The 16,142-nt window shown below is 38.5% G+C and overlaps 1 protein-coding gene across 1 annotated transcript in view; it reads right to left on the bottom strand.

The window, feature by feature from the left end:
* Positions 1-282: 282 nt before the first annotated feature.
* The window catches only part of ipo11 (importin 11), a 111,935-nt gene continuing 96,075 nt past the window's right edge, over positions 283-16,142 (bottom strand). The window contains exon 30 of the mRNA XM_069699552.1: positions 283-2,433. Coding sequence (XP_069555653.1) covers positions 2,269-2,433 — 165 coding nt within the window. The 3' untranslated portion in view covers positions 283-2,268. The remainder of the gene's footprint in view (positions 2,434-16,142) is intronic.

The following is a 16,142-nucleotide window of genomic DNA, read 5'->3' as shown; positions in this document are numbered from 1 at the left end:
TTCTCTAAAACATGAATGTACACCCTTTTCTTACCATCATATTTCTGTCTATGTGCAGAGGCAATCCTCTTCCCTGCTCTTTCCAATATCATCAAATCCTTCATGGTGCAGCATCCAGGGTAACTTCAAGTCCATCATCTCACCAGCAGCAAAAGTCAGTTATTAAACTTTATAGATGTGCCGGGACCTGTCGGACCTGTCTGACCTGCTCGAAATAAATACACACTAGAATCAGACAGCAGATAATATGGTTTGTGAAACAATATGAAGAACTCAGTAGAATTGGTGTTTTCAGCGGTGGAAACTGATTACTGCATTTTATTGAAGGCTTTGGAAAAAAGCAACAAGTATTATTTCCCATCAAAACATAACCAAATGTGTAACCCAAAAATATATCCCTCCCCTGCGTGTGGTGCTCAAAACGTAATAATTGCCGTCATTAAGCGAATATGTGTAAAGAAATCTCACACTGTCAAACTACTTAAGAAGTGAACATAATAGTAAAAAGGAAAGGTAAGGCTGAAAGCATAAGGCTGTAATTCTGACTGCTATTCAACTCTATCACAGTGTCAAAGGAGCTAGAGTCATGATTATCTCCTTCCCAAAGAGGCTGACCAACCGCCATGAGAGCAAGAAAAAACACATTAATCCATAACTTCCATAAGAATCGTTTACAAAGGCTCACATTTCTCAGTTTCAACCCAAAGGAAACCAACATTTTTCTCTAAATTAAATTCAAATTAAAACATACAGGTAATTTTAGACCATGTTTCATGAAAACGGTCCACATGCCACTTGTATAAATGCATCTATTCTACAATTAAAGAACTTAAGTGTAAATATGCAGCCATTTAATCAATTTCCTTCATAATACAAGTTCGCCAAGCTTTAAGAAAAACTGGTTCCTCCATCAAATATAATATATCAAAGCTTAATCTTAAGGTCAAATCAGAAAGAATACCATGGCAGCAGGACATAACGTTCTCCAAGACTGATGCATTTTGCCTCCACATGGTGACTCTCAATGTCACATATTAACAGCCACTTGGGTCCAAATTGATCAAATTCATTCAAATGAAACTGTGCAGACTCCCCCCAGGGGCATGTTACATTTGCAATAAGTTTGTATGTTGTACAAGGTAGCAATGAGATGTAATAAATGGCATAAATTCAAGATAAGGGTCTTAATAGAGCTTCAACCTAATTTGCTCAATCCTGCTGTAGTGCTCCGAGGCCTTCTACCACTAAGTGTACTGATGTGAGAAGATGAAAAAAAAAACCCAATGTGAAACAGTTTTTGGTTATTAAAGTGCTCCGACACACCATCAATTAGCAGCAGTATGTATATACATAGAAATGTGGATCAGCACTCTTACAAATCAGCCATTTAAAAATTGCCCATTTTACAGTCAAAAAAAAAAAAAAAAAAAAGACATTCCCTCTAACCCAACTTAAAAAGAAAGAAAAACACATTCGAGTTTTCTCAGTAGTTACTTCAACTTGACCTCTTGGTTATGACTAAATTATATATATATTTTTTTTTTTTAAATGGAAGAGAAATTAACATTAAGTGAAAACAAACTAAAATCAAAATCTTATCATGCAGAATATCATCCATACTTTACATACATACAAAATTACATTTCTTTTTTTCTCTTTTAAGAATATATTCTGTAAACACTGCTTTAGGTCCTTCAGGTTTGGTTCGTCCGCGTTTCTGCTACAATCTGTAACCATAGAATATAGTCCGAGGCTTCTGCTCTGGCACCGGCAGATGATTTTTGCTTTTTACTTCCCAGCTCTCCCAACATTTATACCGTCGCTCCCATTTTGTACACATTTCATGTCAACACCACAGAAAGTGAAGAAACTAGAAGAATCAAGAGGAAGCTCTGGTGTCGTAATGACTTCGTGTGGGTGCTTTATAAAATGTGGAGGTACTTTTACATTTTTAAACACCGACACGAAACCCTTCTTTATGGAAAAAAAAAAAAAAAAAAAAAAAAAAAAAAAAAGAAGAAGAGGATATTAAGGAAACCAGATGATAGAGAAGGGCAGAAGGGGTGTGTTAGCTGAGGATAGTCGACAAGGCTAGGTCTGAATATAGATAAGGCATAGCATGGGTGGGGAGGCTGGGAAGGTTTGAATTAGGAGTCCACACGTCGGGCAGATCGGTAACTTTTCCAGTACATTTTCAAAAAAATGCGGGTAGAGGGTAGCATTAGGCAAACATGTTTGTGTAAAGTAGTGAAGGACAGGAGAATGGATTCAGAGGCCTTGGAGGAACTCCTGCAGCTGCCTGACGAGCTCTGTGTCCACAGTCTCCATCAGGACCCCGAAGCCCTGGTCCCCCATCAGGGCCTGCTGCGCCTTCAGCTTTTCATAGACAAACTGCTGGAGAGAAACGCTGTGCACCGGATCCTCAAGAGCCAACTGGAGTGAGACAAAAAAAAAAATGGAGAGAGGAAAAATTGCAGTTAGAATCCCACCGGAGGAAGTGTCTCCAGGTAAGTCTTTTGGGAGAGAGACCATGGATTACAAAGATATTCAGTTTAATTACAGTAAATGATCTGCTAATAAATCCAACACACTTTTAGACATACACTACCTTTTTATTTTTTTATTAAATGCCAGTGGTATTCACTCAGGCAAAATAAATCAAGCCTTTTTTTTTTCACTGAAAAAAACCCAAACTTTTTCATTAAATTAACTTCCTGAATAAACAAAATGTTGTAAATAACATGTATTTTTTTCAGATTCCACCTCATCTTCTGAACAAATAGAGCGAGGTTAAACGTTTCAGCAGTAATTCCAAGGTTAGTTTCGTCGGCACTGTTGTAGAAAATATGTATGATGGAGTTTCCTTCTCTATTTCTTGCTTGTAGATTTGCTCAATATATAACATTTTGTCGTGGGATTCATGTCTGGCTTTTATGTCATTGCTCTCTAAGCATTTTAGGGTGTATTTTGTAGATCTGGTCTCTCCTTACCAATGCTTTGTAGTCTGCATACCACCCAGCATCCCCAAAATCTAGCACCTTGTGTTACAACCCTAAAGTTCTTGGATCATCTTCGTGGTTGTTTAACAACTTTCCTTTGGAGAGAGAGTACATATAGCTCAGCCTACACGAGACCATTGTCTTTGCTTTCCGTGCCAGTACAGAGGCTCTCAATGTGGTTTATCAGGTGACCTAACGGTCCATGAAAGTACAAAACAAGATGTAGATGATTGATTGACTTCTTGCCATTGCACAGTATAACCAATGGAAACAGAGACAAAGTTGGGACCTATATGAACAGTATGTGACAGCAACAAACACATAAATCCATGGAGGTACTCCACTTGAGCAACAATAACATCCAGACCGAAACCTTCAATTCATTTCAAGAAAGAAACGGAATATAATTGAATTACAATTATAAAGCGAATTCACTTTTTTTTTTCTTAATTCTATCAATTCCTTCGTGGTGGCAGCGTAATTTCCCGCAAATATGGTTGAAAAGGGCATTCACCAAAAATGACTTCACACTTCTTTTGACAAGAAGGGGAGGAAAAAGCACCTCCGAAATGTTGCCATTCCTAACTTGATATTTATGTCTAACACAGAACTTGCACTGGAGAAAATGACTCAGTATATCGAGTCGCTGCCATTTATCTTACGCTGAAGAAAGCGCTGGTAAAATAATCCTTGACAATAGAGTAGGGGGGAGGGGGGGGCGCAAGACAAATTTGGGTGGCTGACTGGAGCCAACACATTTTTGCAGCCAGGCACACAGTCATTTATTTTCTGTGAATTGAAGCAAGGGCAGAGGAAAACACAACAGCACCGGTAAGTTTGACAAACTGCACTTTTTGTTTTGCAAATAAATGAGGGGAATAAGGGAGCGGTGACAACCACTCCAGAAACTTTCCTGCATTTTCTTAAGTTTATAAATATAAACTTTTTTTATGTAATAAAATAACAACAAATTATTCATGTGATTTGTTTGAATGGTACATTCTGCATTGAGCAAATCGTTCGGTCAGTCAACTGACATTTGGGTCAGCAATTGTATTTCTATGTGTAATATCTGCAGATATTTTGTCTCTCACTTGAGTTTGCTTTGATTTCCCCACAGATGAATTATTGCCATTACGTGATGTTTTTTGACCGTCCTTCTCAAACCTTTTATAAGCAAGTCAGTGTGTTTCACAAACACAAACTCCTTTAGCAACACACACTTGACATGTTGTCAAGATTGTACACTCATATTACACTCACACAGCCACAAACGAGCCCTGGAAGAAAAAAAAAAAAAAAAAAAAAATCTCTGGGTCCTTTGAGAAGCAGTACCCTATATTGTAATGACATCTCTTGGTCTCAAGCCAATCACTGTAAACCATACTTGTGATGCTAATTACTTCTTTGTCATTACAGTGCAATCAATCCAGTGAAGAATGGCTGCCGGAGAGTGTCTTAATGGAAAAGCCGTCATCTAACCTGCATAATTCCCTTCAGCATGAGGGCCTGGTGGAAGTGTGTGTGTGGCTCTCAGTATAGGCCTGCCTCCTGTGTGTGTGTGTGTGTGTGTGTGTGTGTGTGTGTGTGTGTGTGTGTGTGTGTGTGTGTGTGTGTGTGTGTGTGTGTGTGTGTGTGTGTGTGTGTGTGTGTGTGTGTGTGTGTGTGTGTGTGTGTTTGGAGCCTCATATCAAGGTTAGTTATGTTTTGTTTATGACTATAATCCTCTTAAATATCTACTATCATATGCATTTAACAAAATATTAATGATACTTGCAAAAATTCCAAAACATATCAGATTCGTTCAGTTTTATTAAGAATACAGGTAATTAAAAGTCTGTAGGTACAGCTTATAACGTCTCCGTAATGTAGTACATTATAGAGAACTGAGCACTTTATATATAGCCTGCTGAATGACCATGTACAGAATGCCAGAGAAACAAAGAGATAAGGTCTTTGCATGTTTGTGACAGTGTGTTTGCATTAATAATTGCATCTATAAATGCTTGATGAAGTCCTGTAATAACAACTCAAGATAATGGAGCAACAGATGACGAGAGAGGTAAATTGAAAGGGCCAGCAGAATGTAAACAGGATGTGATGAATAGACATGAACATAAAAACAGATTGCTTCTACATAACCACCAACAGGGTGCTGAGATAATGAACATTGTACTGAGGACATGCTGTGCTGACACTGCGCACATAACAGCACTGATGAAAACTATGTAGTGTGGACGCTATCAATAACAACAGTAAGCATGATCAATTGTCATCCCTGTGGAAAAACAGGAGAGGAAGGGATGGGAAGACAAGTGAAGAAGAAGAACAAAGGAGGCATGCCGCGGGAAGAGTTGAGGACTTGATGAAACTGAAGAAGAGGAGTTTACCAACACGGAAACGCAAATGTGACAGGAGAAGGGAGCGTCGTCACGCAAGACAGGAGTTTAACGAGAACCGACACGATGACGTGGTAGCAGAGGACACCGTAAAGAAAGTGAGGGATGAAAACAAGACGACACGCGATACGGAGAGAGTGGGCAGTCGCAACTGTACCTCACTGTTGAGGACAGAGAGGAGGACAGTGGCGAGGGGGGCGATATGAGAGGAAACGGAGAGAGACAAAGGGGGACGGATGAAATGACGGGGCTTGTGTAAAAGCCCTCATCTCTGTTGGCTTTTTGAAAAGCAAACAAAGTAAGTTTTTGTAATGTAAAAACATCGGCGCTATTCAAAATTGGCCAGTGCCAGGAAATTTAAACATTTCCTACAACAGCAAACACATTTCGCGGGAAAAAAACAACAACCCTCAAATGTGCCAATGACCAAGATATGGTTAATGCTCTCTGAATGACAAACCCACACAAAGAGAAGCACAGAGGAACTAAAAAAAAAAACACCACAGCTGCGTGGTGCTATTGTTGCCTTTGAATATCGGGGATTAACCAGCAGCTACATTCACAGATACTCAACTCACAGAATTAACACTCGTGGGACTTTATTGTTTTAACCTTCTGACCTGTTTTCTTTTATTTCAATTCCTCTTACAGTCAATACTTTACTATAACAGATTGTAGCAAAGGATATGAAAGGAAACTAAGTCAGGCAGGCAATTGCTAACTGGAGTTAATGATGCAGCAACGTGTACTTTTCCAGCCTTTATCTTACATCCCGTGGTGCTTCATGTCGAATGGCAAACACACAAACTGCAGTGCGCGAGTGTGTGAGCACATACACTCGCTTCAGTGTGCTGTAATGAACTGTGGGGCTGCATGATGCATTGAAGTGTAAACTAAAGTCTGTATTGTGGAAGGCGATGCTGACAGCGCAGGGTTCAAGGGATTACACTGCGGGCAGATGTTAATTTCATCAGCTAATTTACGACACGCCATCTACAGCCTCGCCAACCAGACGCCTTCAGAATTTTTGACTGGACTTGTTGGACCACTGCTCTTAAGTGGTGAAATTGAACTCAGAACGTCATGTTGTTCAAGACGAGCGTCTCTCAGCACGTTATAGCATCGTGATTACATAACACCCAAGAAATCCTGTGCTGCCTGAAAATGCAAAAAAGCCGTTTAGTTACATGGTAACATAAAACTGCTGTGCAAAAAGTACAACAAAAAAAATGACTTTATTCAAGTTATTTATAATGATCTAAATGTTGATATTTAAAATGATTGATCACACAGAAGGTCTTCTTAACTTTGTTGCCACTCACAGCCCAACCTGTTCAATAACCTGTTCAATCCCCTTCAAGTCTAGTCCTGCTCTCTGTGATCAACCAACACTGCATTTTATCACAAAGTCAGTTGTATAATTTATTTATTTTTCTACTTGTTTCTGTTGCCAGAGTGCGGAAAACAAGAAAGAAAAATCCTTGTGATTTAATTGTGGTTTAAAAGCTGTCAAATCAATCAGTTTATAGTGGCCATGTCTTCTGATATAAATGTGTTAATAACAACAACAATGTGAACAGCTAAAGCAATATCTAAAGGTTTTTATTTGTTTCTGCTGCCAAATGTGAATCAGACATAAATACATTTAGTCATGAATACACGCAGTCGAGCTACCGGCTGCTGATCAAATCAAGTTTATCATCTGACAACATCAACATCAATACAAGTTAATGACAGCTCTTGTGTAACAGTTTGACATTTAAAGTAAATAAGAGGAGCAGTTGTTGACATCAGGGATGCCTTGAGGACAGAATACAGTTAATTATACAAAATGATAGTTTCAAACTGTAAACTTTTAAGTAACACAGTCAAGCCCATGTTGTATAGATGGGTGCTGAATCCTCAAAGGTAACGGTCAAAAATTAAGAGTGGGGCAGCAGCCTATTTAATATAGTTTAAATTGTTTATTCATGCAGTGCCCAGAGTTTTCACCCTGAAAGGCCCTAAATAACCTCCTACGCTGTAGCTCACCTGAGCTCTAATGCTACACTGCAGCCCCTTCAAATGCCGAAGCAGGGCGGCTGCAAAAAACATCTGTGCATAGTGCGAATAAACCATCTAAATGGACTGCTGTCCTACTTTAATGTTTGATTCCAGGTTAAAACATGCTTTTGATGAATGCTTTATGTTACTTACTTTTTAAAGAACCTGCACATCAGCACAGATGTTTTCATTTATCCTAGCTCAAATTGAAGTTTCGAAAACCTTATCCTGGGAATTAAGTGAGATCCTCAGACTACATGAACCAATGAGAATGATAACAGTTACATTTTTCACACCCTGGTAGAAAGATGACAAACACTCTGCACACTTTCATGCAGTCCTGAGAAGAGCTATATTCCTACAAAATAAACACAAATCTATTGTTTGGTTCTACCATGGTTATGCAAGGACTTCAAATATTATCAGTCATGGTTACCAGCAATGAAAAAATAAATGTTATTTTAGGGTTACAATAAACATTATTTGTCTAATTAAATAGGGTCACAATCTTTTTGACCCAACACCTCGATATTGATACTGCAACGATATTATAGTGATGACTATTGGTTCTTTCACAAAATACTTACACAAAGACCATTTTGATAAATAATCACGAGTCTGTGATATGGTGTTAAAATAATATCCCAATATTTCAGGGTATTTCTGCAATATCATTGATGATATAACAAATTTAAACATATTATGGTGGTTTGTTGTACATCTGATTTTCTGAAACCAAACCACTTCCACATCACTGAAGCTGCTTCTCATTTTGGAACAAAATCCACCAAAGAGCCCCTTTCAGCCATGCTTGTTGCTGTTTTGCATAAGTTAGGCACAAAACATGTGTCTTAGGGTTGTGCATTAATCACGAACTTCTGATGATAAACAGATAATTGCCTTTGTTTTCTGTGCAAGACACTTTTGTGTTATGCATTACAAAATGTATTTTTCAAGAACAACAGTATTTTTCTACAATAATTTCTCTTGGCAGGAAGTCCTATTCAGGTATAGCCACCTCAGAACGGCAATCTGAACCAGTCTGATGATAAAGATTGGAACCGAGGGTGAAGAGAAACAATCCCATCAGGATACAAATGCTGCGTGATGAAGGTGATTTTATAAACTACGAGCATGTCTCATTTATGTCATTTGCTCAACCGCTTGATGGGAGGTAATTGTGTGAAAGATGCTTGGGTCGGGTCATTTGAGGCAAGTTGTCCATTTTGAAGATTGCAGAGTCAAAAAAATGAAACGGCAAACTAAGCGTGTGCCTGAAAGTGAGCGGAAAAGATAAGGGCAACAGAAGGACGGGAGGAATAGAAGTGCAATAACTAAAAGAAGGGGAAATAGTGCTCTGCCCCATTGAGAAGAGTAGTTTCAACAACAAACTGAGTGGAGTGAAAACAAGGGAGATGGAAATTTACCACAGGATCAACTGAAATGATGAAAAAAACAATTGGCTTGTGTTCATGCAGATCGTTTTTTTTGGGTGGAGCACAAACCAAAACTACGGGGGGGGGGGAGGAAAGATGAAACCTGAGGGAGCAAAGAAAGAAAAAAAAGAAATGGAGTGGTGATCAGAGTAAAGGATAGAGGGAGAGTGACATGCTCCCTGCTGCGGCTCACTGATAAAGAACGAATGGTCTTCATGCCTCAGAGAAAGTAAAAGATAAATTAGAGGCAGGATGAAAAGAAGAGAGATGAATGAGATCTGAAGAAAGCGGAAAGGGTTCGGTAGTTGCCTTGTGAGCAGACGAAGAAAGCCGAAAAAAAAAAAAGACGGAAAAGAGAAGTAGGCGAGATATGCTCAAAAGATAAAAGTGTAATTATGACGACGATGATAATAATAATAATTATGTTACGTGCTGACGGCAGTATAAGCCCGTCTGCTTTTACCCTATGCAAAATAAAATAAACAGGTTCTATTTGTTCCACCTGTTCTGACATTACTAAGAGGGGTTGCCAAACAATCAAAGAACAAGGATAGGAGAGAATTGTTTGTATGTGTGTATGCTAGTATTTATGGAGGCATGTGTGTAAAGTGTGGCTAATGGATATTATGCAAGAGAGTGAAAGTCCCTGTATATGTGTGGATGTGTTTAGTTGGCAGAGCTGCGCTGGCTTGGTGGGAATGGGCCTGCTAAATATCCGAGTCTGACAGCAATCCTATTACCTCTGGCTTCTTCAGCACCAACTCCTGCAGATATCAGCTATCTATTGGTGTCCCCACATGCACTGTCCCGATTGAAGGACACCTACATACTTATACATGCAGACATATTTCAATAGCTGTTTGGAGAAATGAAATAGAAACATGTATACATGACCCTATTCTCATGGTACTTGTACTTTAAATGTAAAACAGATGACAGAGAAATCCTCCAGCCACTAATAAACCCTCCTGATACAGATCTTGAAGCAGAATTTGGTGTTTACAATGACTAAAACAAACTCATCTGGTTCGTTATTCACATGCAGCCGGAGATCAATTTCATTCCAACATTGTGCTGCCCAACACAGGCTCCTTATGCTCAATACGTGAACAGTAACTGACCAATGGGAGACTACTGAGTCTAAATTCATAAGACATACCAGATGAGATACTCATCAGCCCTCCTGCGTCCACAAATATCTTGAAAGTAGACTCTAAACTCTGTGTCCCCTGTACAAGTAAAGTGATCATAATCTGTGTTACTAGTCGAGTTCTTCTTTATTTCTCCTTAATTAATCAAAATTACACTACGGACCATTTACCTCACGGCTCCGTTACAGAACTTTTAACTTTTTAAACATTTGCAATTCCAATTGATTTATCTACACCGACTCATTTTTAGCAGATTTCAACTTTGTGTTTCTGTGTATGTGACTCATTTTCTGAGTATTTAAGAGTGTCTGAAAGTAATGTGTTCTTCTATTTGAAAAGGACAGGTAGACAATGAGAACAAGATGTGTGTGTATGTGTTTTAAGCTGCATCGTGACATTTGCGATCTTAATGCCCTACTTCATCAATAAAGACCTCTTCTCTCTACAAAAACATAATGAATGCAGATCCTTCCACATATGTGCACAACCTGATACAACTAAGCAATTACGATCGATTCACGCTGAGGCATAAAAATGCTGAGCAGGTCAAGTTCATCCTTAATTTGTACCGAGACGGCAAGAAGAAAAGTTCCGAGTGACTTTGAAAGAGGGTTTGTTGAAGGGGCACAGATAGCAGGGGCTGCAGTCCCAAAGACTGCTCAGATGTGATTTCATAAGAACAGTGACTCAAGTGTCATTAAGATCTATAGGAAAGACATCAGTAAATTGGGTCAGACAGTGTGGCTGACAGCACACATCTGACGCCTATGTTTTGCATCAGTGGGATATGAATGGAATAACAGAAGAGCAAGACTTCCTCAGGTGACTGAGAATGTTAATGCAGGGCGAGAACTTACCGTGTCAGCAAGGACAGTGCATTGACAATGACATAGAGAGGGATATTATGGCGCACAAACTCCTCGTTACACAGGTGAATTCACCCTGGAGAGTTCAGTGGGGCAAAAACTATAGAGGCACTGGTCTACACACTTGAGGGAAAGAAAAAAAAGTGATAATGGTCAGATGAGTCATCCATCACCATATTCTTGACAAGTGGGGAAGTAAATCAAGAGAACGGTACAGGCCTGCTAGCTCGGCCCTACAGTTATGGGGTCCGGTACCTCTGTTATGGTGTTAGGGGCATTTTGCTGGTCAGGGCTTGGGTCCAAATGTCCCCTTAGACAGAAGGGTTACTGCTAATCAATACAAAGTGTCTCTTAGTCATCACCTCTATCTAATGATAAAATATTTCTATCCTGATGGGAGTGGCCTCTTCCATGATGAAAATATCACCATCCATAGGGCACGAGAGGTTACTGACTGGTTTGATGAGTTTGGAAATGATGTGGGTACTATAGTGTGGCCTTCGCAGTCACCAGATCTTACTCTTACCACCAGAGTAATGCTTATTACAACTTAGACATACTGTATTCTATCTAGACTTTACAAACTGTTAACATTTAACTTTTCTCCGAAAATGTATGTACGTGTAAACATTTTTTTGCTGGAAAACAACAATGTCTGCAATACTTTTGAAGAAAAAAAAAAACAGCCTCCTGTCTTTGTGATGCATATTTCTCTCTATGTGCTCTTTTTTCCCTTGTCTCTTACAAATGTGGAAGATGGTGCTGATTGACCATTTACTCAGGATTTATAACCAATGCTATGTGCAGGACATTAAGCTGACTATAAGCAGTAACCCTTAGAGACAGGTAGGTGCCAAAAGAACACAATTTTAATTTAATCAGCAATCAGATCAATGATTCCTTGTACTGAAACACTGAAGACACGACAATACAGCTGGATGGGACAGAACAAAGCTGCTAAAACCGAGCAGAATAACCACACATTTACCCAAACTTCGCAGAGAGATTAAACAATGTTTCCTTTGCTGGAAATATGAGTGCTTTAATGTGGAACCAACAGATTTATTCACATTAGTGGGGACAAGTTTCACCTAAGCTGCATTGACCAAGTGGAACACGAATGAGAGACAGAACAGTGAGCTGAGAGATAAGGTCATCCACATTCGTCAGTGTTACAACATTCAAGTGGAATAGACAGCAGGTCAGACTAATAGCCATTGTAAAACAAGGACAAGAACATAGAGAGACCCCACAAATTAAAATGCCTCCCTCTCCTTTTCAAAGGCTTCATTAGTTCATAGTCTCTTGATTTAGAGGGAGGATTAGAGCTTGATTGCAGTAATTTCATCAACAAATGAGGCAGCACAAATTGTAATACCCCAATTAGTATTGCACTAGAAGGCGTAAATGTGAGAGTCTGAAATGAGGGTGCATATTAGAAAACATATACATTTGAGTGGAGGAGTTTTTATAAGCATGTACATGCATAAAAATCCATATAAATATCAAGAAATGGGGAAAAGCAGAGTCTGCATGGACCAAGGCACCCGCAGAAAGAATGGCTATGTAGGTTTGTGTAAGGCCAGTAGGAAAGAAGCTAAAGGTTGTCAATAGACCAACAAGAAACAAAACGTATGGTCTATGTTTATTGCCCTTTGACTGTTGGAGCAGGTCTCAGTCTGTCTGCGGGTCAAAATGTTTATTTTCCAAACTTAACACTTTCCTTGAGAGAATCTTCGTTCTGCTTCGCAACGAACCTCAAAAGAAGCCTGAAATTTCCCTCACCGTGAAACAATGAGCAGCAGCAAACTTTTGTTTACCTCTATTTGCAACGCCTAGAGTGTATTTGCCAATAAAAACCATAACCACTGGACAGCGATTAACTGTGCCAACAAAGTAAAAAAAAGAAAAAAGAAACCAGCATGGTTTTGGCTGTTGTTAATATATGAAACACTACATAATTCTAGCAATATGGAACTCCTCTTTTTTTTTTTTTTTTACTCATCAGTGCAAATGTTCGCAGTGCTTCGGTGGATTTGGCAAGGCAAAGGGAATTAAGGACTTTTTTCACTGGGGCTTTCATTATCAAGCTGGGTCAAACAATGATAGGCAACATCCTGTCTGAAATCTGGGGTGCCATTTGGCTGGCAATAAAAGACCAATTTCTGCATTTGTAAGATGGGACTCAGTAGTGGAAGGATACAGTCAGCAACTTTTGCAGTTTGGAACTTTGCTTTAAGAAAGAAAGCACCAAAGGACTAGTATCCACTATACTAGGAATGTTTTCACTTTGTACTGCTGTCAATATGCTATAAATGTCAAACTGAATTATTTATTTACTATGAGTTTAATAAAGTCTACTTTGGTACACTTTAACAACCATTTTGGTGGCGAATTGATAATTATTTATAAATTCAAATAAATTAAACCATAATCAAGAGATTGCATCATTGCTTAATCTAGTAAACTCTTACTGCTTTTTTATAAATATTGAAAATGAAAGCATATCCTCAAAATGTTGACTTGATACAGATGTCTCCGAAAGTGCGAACAAAGGCAAAGAAGAAGGCAGCATCCAAGCAAACAAGGCTGTAAACATATGCAACATTTTTGGCTGCACTGTGTTTTCTTTAAGAAGTACCAGTCGGGTTTGCTTCATGTGATTTGACTTAGTGTTTGCCTTTTGAAAACTTTGTTTTTATGATATTACCAAAAACGATTAGATTTCTAAGCGAGGTATTAGACCAACTTATTTTTGTTACTGTTTAAATAGAAAGAGACGGACTGACTACTGCACACACAGAATTAAGATTAGTATTCAAATAGCGCCGTTGGATAAATTCCCTTCATTTGATAACACCAGAGATATCATTTCCAAGAGAATATCTCATTGTGTTTGTCAATAACATTTTAATGAGATAGCTTAATTAAACATTACACAATGGTACAAATAGAAATTCTCTTCACAACTGATTACAATTGGATACAGCTGTTCTCTGAGAGGTAATAAAAATCCATGAGCCAGAAATGGCAAAGTCTAAACTATGGCTGAAACAATACCTCGACAAACTCCAATACCTTGATTACTAAAAGTGATACATGTAATTTTTTTTTTTTTTGCAATAAAGCTTCATTTCTCTATATAACTATATACAGCTCACTGTGTGTAGCATAAATGATTATTACTGTCACACAATGTGCTTACTCTGTGGACATGTGAGGTGGAGAGGAGAGGAGAGGAGAGGAGAGGAGAGGAGAGGAGAGGAGAGGAGAGGAGAGGAGAGGAGAGGAGAGGAGAGGAGAGGAGAGGAGAGGAGAGGAGAGTGAGGTGGAGAGGAGAGGAGAGGAGAGGAGAGGAGAGGAGAGGAGAGAGAGGAGAGGAGAGGAGAGGAGAGGAGAGGAGAGAAAATTTAGTTGAGCAGACACACCAAGAAGGAGGCAGTCGGTACTTGGGATGTGTCTGTCTGTGGGAAGATAAAACGGTGTGCACAAACTTGTGTTGGTAAGTATAACTTAAAAGGTCACATATTCTATAAATTCAGATTTCTGTCAAAAAATTCTGCTGGTAAAGCTAGCATCTAGCATCCTGGTGGTTCTAAACTTCTTCCATTTACGGATGATGGAGGCCACTGTGCTCATTGGGACCTTCAATGCTGCAGACATTTTTCTGTACCCTTCCTCAGATCTGTGCCTCGATGCAATCCTGTCTCGGAGGTCTACAGACAAGTCCTTGGACTTCATGGCTTGGTTTGTGCTCTGACATGCAGTGTCAACTGTGGGACCTTATATAGACGGTGTGTGCCTTTCCAAATCATGTCCAATCAACTGAATTTACCACAGGTGGACTCCAATCCAAAAATTGCAAAAACAAACTTTTTTCATGTTATCATTATGGTAGAACTTTGAGGGGGAAAAAAAATAATAATTTAATCCATTTTGGAATAATGATGTAACATAACAAAATGTGGAAAAAGTGAAGCGCTGTGAATACTTTCCGGATGCACTGTATGTGTGTGTGTGGGCGTGTGTGCATACAGCCATACTATTAAAATGTTTTTTTGTTATTTAAAAACACAAAAATATCTTATGGATATCAAGACTCCAAATAAAACACCAGGAATGTGTCGAATATGTATATTTGTAAGCAATATAAAACATGTAAAATGTTGATTTGGAAAACAGTTAGTTGTTAGTCCCGTTATATTTTCTTTTATCTATATTTACTATTGCTCTTTAAAAAAAATCAAAAGTATTTCTTATCCATTTACTCGATTAATCAATATAATACTTGATTACTAAAATAATAAATAGCTGCAGCCTTTGTGTGAACAACTTGTGCAAAAGCTATAGGCTGTTTTCATGGTAAAAAAAAAAAAAAGCAGCTTAATCTCAGAGAGAATGTGTGCACATCTCATACACCTGCCCAAATATTTCCAAATCTCAAGTTGTAACACAGAACGAGAAATATCTTAAACAAATTTGAATGGTTTTATGCATGAGAATCTGAAGAGAAAACCACATTAAAATAAGATAAGGTAGAGGATGTTGCTGCTTTGATCTTTGAAATGTATTGTAAGTGCAGCATACTTTGAAAGGACACTGTGCACCATACTTTGTTCAGTGAGAGCTGTTAGATACACTATTGAAATCCACTGGTCTCTCTTACTGCTCTAAAAAAAAACCTGAATAAACTGTCAACTGAAAGTAGCATTAAAGTTGAGCAACTGACTCACTCAAAATCTTTTTTTTTTGTGTTCAGTATCATAACTACAAAGTTCTGCTTTTCAGTTCAGTTCAATCCCAAATGATAAAAATGATCTTAACTAGAACATGCAATACTCCCCGAGGTGTGATGAGTAATCTACAAAGTTAAGCTAAAGGTTTTGGTTGCCTGCAAGGTATCCAAAGGGAATTTGCTCCACTGAAACAGACACTTTGTGCTCTGTGAGCTTTCTGTTTGACAGCATCTCTAGTGCTGTAGTGCTTCTGCCATTTTTTATCTTGTAGCTCAATACTAAAATATTTCTATTAATAGGAATGTTTTATTAATCAATGCCAGCTTCACAAATAATGATTTTCTCAACAACAGCAGGACTATAATGCATGCTTAAAATCCCTCATTTGAAAATACTATTGTACTGTAGATCTTCAGTGTTCATTGAGCAGCTCAACAATCTTTAATACGTGGCTGGTACGGCAACATTAATTATATGCCAATACTGATAATTTGTAAAATACTCAAAACATC

The sequence above is a fragment of the Brachyistius frenatus genome, unplaced genomic scaffold (assembly GCF_029030835.1).
Source record: "Brachyistius frenatus isolate BFR_SWC_R1_liver_20210118 unplaced genomic scaffold, ASM2903083v1 Contig_30, whole genome shotgun sequence".
Taxonomy (NCBI): Eukaryota; Metazoa; Chordata; class Actinopteri; family Embiotocidae; genus Brachyistius; species Brachyistius frenatus.
This window is presented reverse-complemented; position numbering and strand designations above follow the sequence as displayed.